The sequence below is a fragment of the Cebus imitator genome, unplaced genomic scaffold (assembly GCF_001604975.1).
Source record: "Cebus imitator isolate Cc_AM_T3 unplaced genomic scaffold, Cebus_imitator-1.0 Scaffold144, whole genome shotgun sequence".
Taxonomy (NCBI): domain Eukaryota; kingdom Metazoa; phylum Chordata; class Mammalia; order Primates; family Cebidae; genus Cebus; species Cebus imitator.
In genome coordinates, this window is record NW_016107459.1 from 2,070,878 (window position 1) to 2,084,597 (window position 13,720).

The 13,720-nt window shown below is 36.3% G+C and overlaps 1 protein-coding gene across 4 annotated transcripts in view; it reads left to right on the forward strand.

Annotated features, from left to right (window-relative positions):
* Window positions 1–13,720, forward strand: part of BMPR1B (bone morphogenetic protein receptor type 1B) — a 398,407-nt gene that overhangs the window by 367,577 nt on the left and 17,110 nt on the right. For all 4 annotated transcript variants that reach the window (XM_017542431.2, XM_017542435.2, XM_017542436.2 and 1 more), the window contains 4 exons: window positions 1,511–1,607; window positions 2,677–2,815; window positions 7,417–7,609; window positions 8,698–8,995. In XM_017542431.2, the coding sequence (XP_017397920.1) occupies window positions 1,511–1,607; window positions 2,677–2,815; window positions 7,417–7,609; window positions 8,698–8,995 (727 nt within the window). The remainder of the gene's footprint in view (window positions 1–1,510; window positions 1,608–2,676; window positions 2,816–7,416; window positions 7,610–8,697; window positions 8,996–13,720) is intronic.

Genomic DNA, 13,720 nt, shown 5'->3' on the forward strand with positions numbered 1-13,720 from the left:
ATATATATATATATATATATATATATATATATATATATAAGTGTTGTTGCAGTAGTAATTTCAAAGTAGCTAGGAGGACATTAAATGTTCCTAACAGAAGGAAATGATAAGTGTTTGAGATGATAAATATGCTCTCTGATCACTATTCATTATATATGTATTAAAATACTTTATGTGTCAATAGAAAAATATAAAAATCACATTGCAGAAAAAATATTGTTTTTCTGGAAAATGTTCACAGTGTTATAAATGAAAACCTAGTTATAAATCAGTATGTATTATATTTTGCTCATGAACATTTTCGTTGAAATGATACCGTTAGCAGTAATTTTTTCTGAGTGGTGAGAAGTAGTGATTTCGTTTATTTTATTTTGGTTAGTTGATCCTTTTCAGTTTTTCTTCATGGAATATGTAGTAATTCTGAATAAAACAAAGTTTCATTGGGTGGAATAAGGTTCCTAGCCAAAATATTTAGATGTCCATATAGTTAAAGGTATATAGTACAGTTGGAAAACCTCTTGTCCATAGCATCTAAAGTCATAAATTACAATACCACCTTTTAAAATTAAACAACAGTCATCGTCACTGTCTCAAAGGTATATAGTGCCTTTAATAAGAATGAGGCTAATGCTATTACTATTTAAGTACACCTGGTTTTAAGTCAGTTTCCTGAAAATATGTCCCGGAGATCACCTGTGTAAAATTTACCTGGGATGATTATTAAAAATAAAGTATTTTGAATGAAAATCTTCGGGGTTAAAGTCAGTGAATATGCATTGTATAAGGCCAAGTCATTCCTATAAACTTTGAGGAGTCTTATTTGTCAGGAACTAGAGTCAAAACCAAATGAATAGTGTTTTAATAATTTGTTTTATAAAAGTATCATGCATTCTTTGGATGGAACGTATTACATTCTTTTAAAATATTCAATTTAAGGAAAAGTATGGATTTTGAAGGACATCTTTGTTTAAAACAATGCACAGATATATATTCTCTATTTGGAAACATTTGAGGGGTCTACTTCTTTTTATCCATTATAAGATGACTTTTATGTACAATGAGTTATGTTCTTTGTCCCATGAATTACAGATACTTTTAAATTCAAGTTCATGGTATCGAGTACTTCAGAAACCACATGAGAAGAGCCTGTGAACTCATGAGCTGGGTCTGTAATAAAGATGAGCTACCTGTTTATATTGTGGGTGCACAGATCCACTTACCTTTGTTCATGTTCTTTCTGTAGTTTTATCCTGTGTTGAGCCTGTTTCTTCCAAAATGAAGAAATGTGTGCTATTGATTAAGTGCCTAGATGAAGAATGATTCACACTAGTCAAACTTATTTAATTTTTAGTATATATGGGTTTGTTTTTTTTTTTGATTAATGGGTAAATGAAAAGGATCTTTCACATCTTGTGTGAGATATTTAGTAAGTACCTTTAGGAAGGAGTCGCTTTCTTATTTTCAAGTAAAAAATTCTCTAGATTATGGTTCTTTTTCTTTTTAATTTCAGATTTTGTTGATGGACCTATACACCACAAGGCTTTACTTATATCTGTGACTGTCTGTAGTTTGCTCTTGGTCCTTATCATTTTATTCTGTTACTTCCGGTAAGTTTCTAACATGTAGATGCAAAATTTTTAATTTATATTATCTTCCTTATACTAATACCCTACTGCTTTTGCCTGTGTTTGTCACCACAGCTTTTTAAAAATCCTAATTAGATCTTATATTTACCTGAAAATATTTGTTATTGTTGATAAATGTTTGTCCTAATGAAGTTACAAATAGATACCTATCTTATTTCTGCTTCAGAGTTCAAAACTACCTAGGTAAGTATTTCATCCCTAGGAAAACTAAGGTAGTTAGAGAATTCAGAGACTGGTTATTATTTAGGTTTGGGTCTAAGCAGAGAAATAGCCATGTTGAATTTAAGAGTTGCTCAAATTTCTTATTTTCTGAGCTGTAAAATTTCTTAGTATTAAAAGATTTTAAACATCATTTATAGATTAATCATTAAAATAAGTTCATTTGTTAAAGTTAAATTTGATAGTTCCCAATTACTTTTAATGGCCTATGAACTTATTTTCTAGATTGTGAAATATTAAGGACCTTTATATTTATGTAATTTGCCTTTTTATTAATTTATTACTCATTTGAGATACTCTGCAAATGGTCAGATTGATTCAAATAAATTCATTTCTAATTGAAAATTATTGACAAAGATTTTAAAGATTAAATTTATTTCTATTATTTCTTCATATGTGACCTTATATGAGATAGTTAGCTATAATGTTTTTTATAAACCAAAAATTTACATCTTTAATTAATTAGGGACCTTAGAAAAGATTTTAAGGAATGATAGTGGAGCTATTTAGAAACACTAATAGAATGTAGTCTGCTTGGATCCATGAAATTTGAAATAAATAAAAGAAGAAAAGTTGTAGATGGTTGAGACTGAGTAAAAACATATAGTTTATTTATCTTATTTTTAAAAATAGGTTAGCAAAACAATAATGAGTTTTACCTGGGAAACTATAAGAGTAAAAAATATGAAGCATTTAATGTATTACATTTAGGTACTAAAATAAAACTGCTGTGATTACTGTTTTAGTTGTAATATTTTACTCCATCATTGCATTTCATTATCTAAAATTATCTTCATCTATCCATCTTTAGGTATAAAAGACAAGAAACCAGACCTCGGTACAGCATTGGTTTAGAACAGGATGAAACTTACATTCCTCCTGGAGAATCCCTGAGAGACTTAATTGAGCAGTCTCAGAGCTCAGGAAGTGGATCAGGCCTCCCTCTGCTGGTATGAGAAGAACATATCTTGAATTTAAAGGAAATGTTTCTGAAAGAAATGTCAATAAATACGGGGTTTCACTTACTGAAATAGATAGGGCCATGGACAAGGAGAAAGCTCTATGCAGCCTGTTGGACATCAGATCTCAGCTGCAGGGCTTCCTGATAACATTTTGACATATTGAGAGTAAGGTGATTGTTTTTTAATGTAGGTGTATGGTTACAATCCAGACCCTCTGACATTCTGATAAAGAGCAGATTAGAAAACATTAAACGTGGGACCATCTTCCCTCTGTTATCCACAAGGATAGCATTACCGCACTTTGGCCTGGCTTTTGAAGGCTAAAATACTACAACGAACTGGGTTCTCAGTATTTCTACAAAGGAAGAAGGCTGCTTTTCAGCTGTGAGGTTTATGTTTCAGGGTAAAGTCCTGGCTTTTCCATTCAGGACAAGTTTCATTTTCTGATGGTCAGCTCTGCCAATGTTGAAGAGAATATATGAGAAAATACAATTTGAAAATCAATAGTATTACACTTATTTTTTTTCTAAAAGACAAGTACAAATACTAAAATCCCTTTTGGTATTAATGAATTAGACGCTCTTAGAATTGAAACTGAGTTCTTCCACTGTTTCTTGCCTTCAAACTTATCTTTCCCATTACTGTGTAATGGTTTTGGAGAGAGAACTTGCAGCGTTACTTCCTGGGTAAAATATCCTAATACCCACTACTACTTGCAGGTTTTCTTTCTCAGCTTGGTATGCACGGCACATTAAACTCAACCTGCCTTCCTAATGTCCCCTCCCACCTCTCTCCAGTATGCTGCCTGGGCTTTAGCATCACCTTTGAGTAAATGTTTCTCAAATACAACATACATGCATGTCTTTGCAAATGTAATAGCTTTACTGGACAGCCCTCCAACTTATGGCTCAAGACCTACTTCATGTTTTACCTCTATGATAGCTTCTCTGTTACCCCAGACAAAACCAGTCTGTTTATTTTTTGTTATAACATTTTCTTTTTATCACTGATAATGGCCATTTAAAATAATGTTACAATATATAATAATATAATATTGGGGGTAATGTTTCTGTGTCTCTTGGTGGAGTCTGTCCTCTTTGGGGGTAGAGGTTACATTTTGTTTACTTTCTATTCCCAATAGAGTGGCTGATTCATTAAAGGGGCTGTTCAATAATTTTGTTTTAAAGACGCTTTCAGCTCCTACTTTTAATAGCTATAAAAATACTAGTTTCTATAATCTAGATACCAAAAAGTAGTATTTGGCTCACATCATGTAATGGTTAAGAGCATACATTCTCAAATTGTCTGGTTTCCAATCCTGGCCAGACGCTGGCCTTTAAAACTAAATCAAATTCTCATTTAATTCTCATAACAACTCTACAAGCCATATATTTGTGTGTAAAGGGGCATATGTGTGTGCCTATGTAGGCTAATTCAAGGCCATAGAGAGTATACAACATTATTTATATATGTATGTTTTCTAATGTCTGTATATTGGCTTAAACATTAGAGACTACTAAACATCTAATCCCTAGGTAAGACGACAGTCCAGGAATAGTGATAATTCTTTGTAACTCCTTCTACATTCAGTTGTTCTCAGTGTACATGAAATAGTGATCTTTTTTGAAAGTACAGTTATAGTCATTGTATCTTACAGGCATTTTATGTTTACTGTCAAACTAAAAAGTTGGTATCTAAGAATGTAATATAGAGTTAAAGTTTAGGTATAGGAGGACCAGAAACATTTGCTAAATCAAATAAAAACTAAAATCAGTTAAATTTTTTTGAAGTGATATTTTTAGGTCCCTACATGTTTTAATAATTTACTTTCTATCTTTGAAATAAGGTGTTCCTACTGTATCAAGTATTGCCAATTTTGTCAGTACTTTAATTAAATTATAATATGTATTGCCATTAGGAAAAAAGAGCAGATGCAAAACTGCTTATGTTAGGAAATGCTCCATAGACTTACATGAACAATGCTTTCTAAGATCTATAAATTAAATATTTTTCTTTCATAAATGTGGGAAGTTTCCTCTAAATCGAGTAATTTCCCTGTGTATGAATTTGGCTCTCAACTGCTGGGTGCCCTTGTTGCTCCTGTTTCCTTTTTGGGGAATGAAGTATAGTGGACTCAACATGATGTCTCATGGTGCACTGGGCTCCTACAAGGAGGACGGCTGGACCACACATGCACTTGCTTGCTAATTTCCATCAAGCTTCAATGGCTTCATGGTACATCAGCAGTTTTTTTTCATAAATTATGAAATTTGTAATGTTCATTATAAATAGTATGTCCCCCTAAAATGTTCACCCCCTAATCCTAGGATTTTTTTTTTTTTTTTTTTTTAGACAAGGTCTCACTCTGTCACTCAGGCTGGAGTGTCACGGTGCGATCTTGGCTCACTATAGCCTTGACCTCCCAGGCTCAAGCAGTCCTCCTACCTCAGCCTCCCAAGTTGGTTGTCACTACAAGTGTGTGCTATCACACCTGGCTAATTTTCATGTTATTTGTAGAGATAGGTTTTTGTTGTGTTGCCCAGGCTGGTCTTCAACCTCCTGGATTCAAGGGATCCTCCTTCCACAGCTCCCCGAAGTGCTGGGATTACAAGCATGAGCCACTGCGTCTGACTCTAATATCTAGAATTTTATATTCTATGACAAGGGTGAAAAGACGTTGCTGACCATGAGATGAGATCGTTCTGATTATCTGGTGTGGCCCAGTGTAATTGCATGGCTCTTAAAAGTACAAAAAGAAAAATTTTAAGTTTTTAATTGATGTGAAGTATATCTCTACAAAGAATACATTCCGGTTTTCTGATCAGGTCTTACAAGGGTTATATGGTAGGTTCTTTATGTCCTCTAACTTATATACATTGTAACAGATCCTTAGCCCTTTTTGCCTTGGAACCATTGATATCAGAGTTCTTCAAATATTTTGCTGTAAGTGCAGATGGGATGAAGATCATATATAAAGAGACATTTAAATTTAATGCCACTTAACTCATATTTTCATTCTCTTTGTCTCTACTCCACTCTTTATAATATTGTTTGGAGCTCTCTTAGAGCTTGGTAAATAATATTGTCTCCAACTTGTTAACTTTCTCTCATTAACTTTTCTCTCTAATCTGCTGTTTTGTCTGTTTTGCATTTTTGATTGTGACAATTAACTTGCATTTCAAAAATGTAATTTACAGTAATCTTTTTAAATTTTGATTCCCTCTTCATTTCATTTAGAGCTACTTGGCATTTTATATCTCAGAATTCCAATATGTAATCTGAAGGGATTAAATCCATTTGGGTTTTGTCTGTTGACTCTCATTTATAATGGCTGTTTCTTTTTGTTCTACAGCGTTTGTTCTCTAGAATCTTCTCTCATTCTCTCCCTTTCTTCTCTTCCTCCATTTTCTTTGTTCTCTTCTTTCCTCCCCATCCCTGGAGATTTCATTTTTCTTGTGAGCCCAGGTGTGCATTACAGTTTGTTTATTTTTGAGACAGAGTTTCATTCTTGTCGCCCAGGCTGGAGTGCAGTGGCACCATCTCAGCTCACTGCAACCTTTGCCTCCCAGGTTCAAGCGATTCTCCTGCCTCAGCTTCCCAAGTAGCTGGGATTACAGGCACCTGCCACTATGCCCAGCTAATTTTTTGTATTTTTAGTTGAGACAGGGTTTTGCCATGTTGGGCAAGCTGGTCTCAAACTCCTGACCTCAGGTGATCCACCCACCTCAGCCTCCCAAAGTGCTAGGATTACAGGCATGAGCCACAGTGCCTGGCCTACAGTTTATTTCTTATATTATATCCCTGATCAAGTTGTATGGTGGCAAGAGTTCCTTCAAAGTACTATTATCACGTCATAGTCACAGAATTAAAAGTATTCTGCAAATGGTTTCCTCAAGAGAGCATTTGTTTGGAGGAGCCTTGGCATGCTACCAACCCATTAGCAAATTTAGTACCATTCAGTGGTCCCTGCTTAATGCTGAAGGCCTAGGTTCGACTCCTCTGGTTTTAAAGGAGTCAAGAGTTTCAACTCTGGATTCTAGTTCTGTTATTCTTTCCTAGGCAGCAACCTGGCTTATGTTCCCTGCTCTGGCCTCAACTCCTTCCCTCCCTTCCTCTCTCCCTTTCTTCTTCCTCCCTGCTTACAGATTTCCTTTATTTCTGTATGTGCCTAACAACGCATTACAGTTTTCTTTTGTTGTATTTTATACATGATTAGGTATATGGTGGCAAGAGCCTCTTCAGAATATGTAGTATTCCATCATAGTGGGAAGAACAAGTATTCTGTTCTGCCAATTACTGTAAACCCAGTCAGGTTTTTTATCTGTGAGAATGATGATAGGTAGAATAAAATATTTTGTAATTTGGAAGCAGTATTTTGAACATTCAGAATCCACATTCAATCTCAAATATGTTTGAAAGTGTGTAACATAAATTAATAAGTAAATACATACAAATAAGTTGTGTATATAGAGAAAAATACTGGCTAAATATATTTTACATGCAGTAATCATTTCTTCTCTGGAGAAAAAAAGATTAAACAAATCTGTAGTGCTGTGAATACACTAACAGTGTGTTTTGGGATTTCACAGGTCCAAAGGACTATAGCTAAGCAGATTCAGATGGTGAAACAGATTGGAAAAGGTCGCTATGGGGAAGTTTGGATGGGAAAGTGGCGTGGCGAAAAGGTAGCTGTGAAAGTGTTCTTCACCACAGAGGAAGCCAGCTGGTTCAGAGAGACAGAAATATATCAGACAGTGTTGATGAGGCATGAAAACATTTTGGGTGAGTAAAAGTCTGCATAGCTATGTTCAGGGTTTCCTAGCTTTCCTCTGTCTTTCTGTTAACATCTGCATATTAACTCATCTGTCTAGACTCATTGTGAAATGTACTGAAGTTTTCTTCTTGGCATGGGCCCAAGAACATCATAAGTTTCTAATGGGAGACCTCACAGGAGGAATGACTAAGGCCCTTCTGTGAATAAATGGTAGGCTGGAAATGGAATACTCTCTCAAATATTTTTTCTTCAGAAACAGGAAATGCAAGTGGAATACCAGAATTTTTTAGGATTTCTTAGACATTTGAAGGAACATATTTTTGTTTAAATATTAAGAAATATAGGAATCTTATCTGCAGGGTTTATTTATATCATTAATTTCTATCGAGAATTGATTTTGTTTTCTCAAGTTAGAAATGATCTGTCTGGATCATTCAAGTAGAAAGAGTAAGCTAATCCTTGGGGTATATTCCTTAAATCAAGACCCTGTTTTGTAAACAATGTCTTATGCATAACTATAATACCATAAAGGAGTTTAAACATCAACTCTTATGGGTACCAAAAAGGGACCATATTTTCAGATGTAAACTCTTAAGCTTTCTTTACTCCTACATTTTTTTTTTGGGGGGGGGGCGGACAAAGTCTCATTCTGTCACCCAGGCTGGAGTGCAGTGGTGTGATCTCTGCTCACTGTAACCTCCACATCCCAGGTTCAAGCAATTCTCCTGCCTTAGCCTCTTGAATAGCTGGGATCACAGGCACACACCACCATGCCTGGCTAATTTTTATATTTTTAGTAGAGATGGGGTTTCACCATGTTGGCCAGGCTTCCTTGAATTCCTGACTTCAAGTGATCTGCCCGCCTTGGCCTCCCAGAGTGCTGGGATTACAGGCGTGAGCCACTGTGGCCGGCCTTATTTGTACAATTTTGATTGCTTCTTAGTGGTATTAGTAATGTAATATCATCGAGGTAATCAGGAAATTGAATGAAATGCTAAACAAAAAATGCCTATGACGAAGAATGATGTTTGAGACTGTGAATCATTCCTGATGCTATTCAGAAAACACTAAACCTTTTCATCTTTTTTCCTTTTAGGTTTCATTGCTGCAGATATCAAAGGGACAGGGTCCTGGACCCAGTTATACCTAATCACAGACTATCATGAAAATGGTTCCCTTTATGATTACCTGAAGTCCACCACCCTAGACACTAAATCAATGCTGAAGTTAGCCTACTCTTCTGTCAGTGGCTTATGTCACTTACACACAGAAATCTTTAGTACTCAAGGCAAACCAGCAATTGCCCATCGAGATCTGAAAAGTAAGAACATTCTGGTGAAGAAAAATGGAACTTGCTGTATAGCTGACCTGGGCCTGGCTGTTAAATTTATTAGGTTAGTATCAAAGTGAACAGATACATGTTTTATGACTCTTTTCTGTTACTTTTTATAGATTAGTTTGTAGCGCAGTAGAGGAATAGCATTAATTTTGACATTTGAGGGGGGCGACCCCCAAACATTTTATTAGCAACACAGCATATTTGGGTCAGTTTTGTTGTGTCTGTGCTCCTCAGAGATGTTGCTTAGAGACTGTTCACATTAGGTTTACAGCCTTATATAGAAAAGAGGTAGCTAATATCTGGGAATATGCAGTCATAATTCTGCATAACATTTGTGAGTAGTAAAAAGTTTTAGGGAAAATTCACAGATTGTATTTGGATAAAGATAATTTTTATATGGTATAGGAAAGATAACTTGCATAGGTGTTTTATGCGAAATGTTAGAAACTAATAAAACACAGCTGTTGTTCAGTACTATTATCCCGTACCTGAAACAGTGAATTTAACATCTGTGCACATAAACCAGAGCATGTTGTAAAACAGTGGTTTTCAGACTCCCAGGGCTGCTTGGGTTACATCGGTAGCTTCTGCACAGCAGGGAGGGGAGATGATAGTTGGGACTCTATTTTGCTCACTCTCACTTTAATCAGAGCGGCTCCTTCCATCTCATAGATGATTTAATTAGAAGAAATGGTTTATCTATTTGTAAAACAAAACAAACAAAATGAGCTTGCAAACCCTGGCCTAGAGAAATCATCGGATAACTACCTTTTAAAGAACTCAATTTAGGCTTAGCCATTATGAAATTTTTGGATCATCTTGTGGATTTTTCTAAGGAAGACTCTGTTATACATGGAGAAGAGCACAAAGAAAAAGCCATGGAGATGATTAAAATTTGGAAAGTAAAACTCACAAGAAAAAACTAATGGATTGGTATTTTTGGCCAGAAGTAAGAGAGAGCTGAGGTGTGATTTAATAACATATCCCAAATATATAAAGGTCTTCACCATTTAAATGATGGGAAATTGAAGTTCTTAATCTTTAAAAACAAAGCAAGAGAAAATGATTTGGACTATAGTTTTAAGTTAGAAATATGAACCTCCTGCCAATAAAGATTATTAAATCCTTTCTTCCTTCTGATTTTTTCTCTGACCTACAACCCTTTTCAAGTCTTCCTATAAAAAATAATTCCAACAAGGCTTCTCAAATTACCAGCCTCTCTCTCCTTCTCTCCCGTGTTAGATTTCTCCCATGAGTTCCAAAGGATCATCTGCTTTCAAAACCCAGCAATTTGTAATAGTCTTGTAATTTGGCTTCTGTTCCATTCTCTGTGGACCCTGCTTTATTCAGAGACACCACTGGACTTGGTCACCAGAGGCCTTCTCTGTTGCTATCACCCTGTCCACAGTGTCCAAACCTTTCTTCCTCTAGTTTTCTTGGTGTGCCTCTGTAGTCCACCTTTCCTTTTCTCTCTTGCCACTGGTCTGCTCTGTTTTACCTCTTATGTATTTTCCCATGGCTAGATTTCCGGCTGTATGTGTACTTCCTTCCTAGTCCCCAGTTTTAACATTAGGTATCTGACATCATCTTTTGGTCCCTAACTTTTGGTTTGCTCAAGGGAGTGAATTTTCTCTTCACAATATTCCCATTTGTACAGGGCCAGTGTGGGCCTTCTATACCATTTTTATAGATTCTGGGGTGAAGCGTTTTGAGTTACTTTCTTGTTGTCTCTCCTATTCCCAGTCTGTTGTACATGCTGCCACAAGATTTATTTTCTTGAAGCCTAATTTTGGGCATCAAAATAATTTGAGTTTCCTGTGGCTTTGTTGTAAAATGTAGCTAAGAGTTCTTTGTGCAGTTGGCGCTTCCTTTTGTGATCCTGGGGTCTTGTTTAGCCCTATTTCCACCACACTCCTTACCTTTGGCAAGATTCATTCTGAAGACTTTATACTTCTCATACCATCAAGTGTTTATAACATGCTTTTTATCATTACCTGAACACCCACATCCCTGTCCCCTCTCTATCAAGATAATACTACTCATTTTCACAGTTTCTTCCTTTGAGACACCTTCTTTTTTATTTTTATTTTTTAGGCAAAATCTTGCTCTGTCACCCAGACTGGAGTGCAGTGGCACCATCACAGCTCACCTGGAAGCCTTGACCTTCCAGACTCAAGCAGTCCTCCCACCTTAGCCTCCTGAGTAGGGACTTCAGGCAAATGCCACCATGTCTGGCTAATTTTTTTTTTTTTTTTAAATATATAGATGGGCTCTTACTGTGTTGCCCAGGCTGGTCTCAAACTCCTGGACTTAAGTGTTCCTTCTCCATCAGCCTCCAGAAATGCTGGATTATATGCATGAGCCACCATGCCTGGGCCACCTGCTGTTTTTATTCTCTGTTCTTGTATCTTCTAAGGTAACTCTGTGCCTGTTATCATGAAATTTCTTGCCTGTTGTATAGTGATCATTGACTACTTACTGTCACTCTCAATGGAAAGTAAGCCCCTTGAAAGTAAATAACATGCACTTTTCAGGTTTGCATTTCTAGTGCCTTTCCCTGGTACTCATTACTTAACTTTTAATAGATAAATGATTCCATATGGAACACAGGATGAAGAAAAAAGCACTTTTTCCCTAGCACCAGAGATCCTACACATTCTGGAAGAAATCCACCTTTCTAATCATATATTCTACAAACTCTCCAATTTGTATGCTTTCTTTTGCAAAACTGAGCTACTTGCATTTCTCCTTATATACCCCATGCTTGCTATTGCCTTGTTTTTGATTGCATAGTCCCTAGCTGGGAAAGTCCCTGTTTTTCCATGTATCTTTATCCCATCTCAGAATCACCTCTAAGTCACTTGATTCATCTTCCATCTGAGAATAATGACAGCATCTTCTGTCCTACACTGTTGTAATTTCCCGGTCCTTGTCTGGTTGGTTTTATAATTATTTTGGGACATGCCTCATCTCTCAGGAGCGCTTCTTGAGAGCAGAATCCATGCCAACTTAATTCATATATTTCCCATTTAACATGATAGTGAGTTACCCATTATAGGCATTCTGACATTGTTGTGAATCAATAAATGTAGGCAATAGCAAAGTAATTGAGACTCATCTCCTTTATAGACCTTAAAACAAAAAAGGAAAATGAGTATCTATTATATTATAGAAATTTAGTCTGCTTAATGGAAGGAGAATGAACTGAATAACCTCTCAAATTTCATGCAAACCCTGATTCTAGGAAGTGGAGGGGACTATTTTAAGGAATCATTCAGAGATTTATTTGGCATATACTGACTAGTTCATCAAGAGATGAAAGAGATGAACAGATGGAGATCATGGCTCTGATGTTAGCTGTGTGGACTCATATGGCCACAGCCTAGCTGTGTGGGGTCATTTACCTTTCTGGGCTTCAGTGTCATCTTCCATTACATGCAAGTTACATTTGATCATTTCAGAGGTGCTTTTTCTAGTTTTATTTTCTATGTTTCAAAGTTTGCTCTTCTCAGTTTTTGAGTCTAATTTTTAAAACTTCCTGTATGTGTTTCTTTAGTTTCTACTCTTTTTTTGCTGTTTTATATGGTATTTGTGCACAAATGCATGGATATTTAGACTTGAATTACAAGTGAAGTCACATCTAACCCTGTGCAGAATTCTCAGACTTGATAGGAGAACTTCCTGTGAGAACTTACCCTGGTCTCTGTGTAGTGCTATGTGTTCTCTTAGGCTTTCCAGTCATTTCTGAAAGGCTCCCAGGGAAGTTGAGAGCCACAGAGTGGGAGCAGACTGTGCCTTAGAGATTTCCTGCTCATATAAATTTTAAAATCCTGTATTGGTTTCTTCATGTAGTCTCTTGAAAATGATGTAAGTGCTGATGCATTTCCTGCTCAGCAGAAATTTAATCCAGGTGATGTGTTGGCAGACATCACCATTACCCTGAGCCTCTGTTGGGAGGAGAAAGCAATGACACATGAAATGCCTTGAAGAAACTTATAGAGCTTTTCACTTTTCACTCTGAAGAATTCAGCAACCCCTCCCATACTTCAGTGTCAGAATAAAAGGTTTTCGTATGGGAAAAATAAATCCTGGCTTAGGGCTCTCAGGTATTAAATATAAAACCTTCAATGAAGACTAGTCCTTCACACTGATGTCCAGTGGGACGTCAGTGATCAAGTTGATGATTGTGAAATTAGCCAAGTGTAAAAGAGATAGGGCAGCTTAGCTCAGGGGGTTCTGAATTTCTTGAGTCTTGCTGATAAGATTCCTTTTAGGACTGCTTTTAAAAAGTGATTTGACTAAATGACTCACTGAAGTCATGAAACTACACTCATTTGTGGTATAGTGAACACTCCCAGTCAAGGTTTCTGCAGCCACAGCCACATTATGTTGAAGACATTTTAGTTCTAAAGTTCTGTTTCTAAGATACCCTGAGATTTCTTGGGATTTTATTATAGCAGCGTTGAATCTTGATGAAAGTTGCTGCAGAAAATGCCCCTCATTGGTGAACATCTGCCAGGTAGAGTTCAGTACTGCAAGTCAGTTCCTCAGCTGTCTCCAGGATGCCGCGGGAAACACACAGCGATGTGCACAGCCCCTTCTTCCACAGACTTCTGAGAACCTTTCATGTTTTTGGGGAATCAAAATCATCTTACTGAGAGATGATTTAACATCCTGTGTGGTATATGTAGTGTTTAGTTAATTGCAGACATCACTTACTGTGGCCTCCCTCACATGTCTCTCATGCCCCCTTTTTTCAGGCATTCTTTTTTTTTTTTTT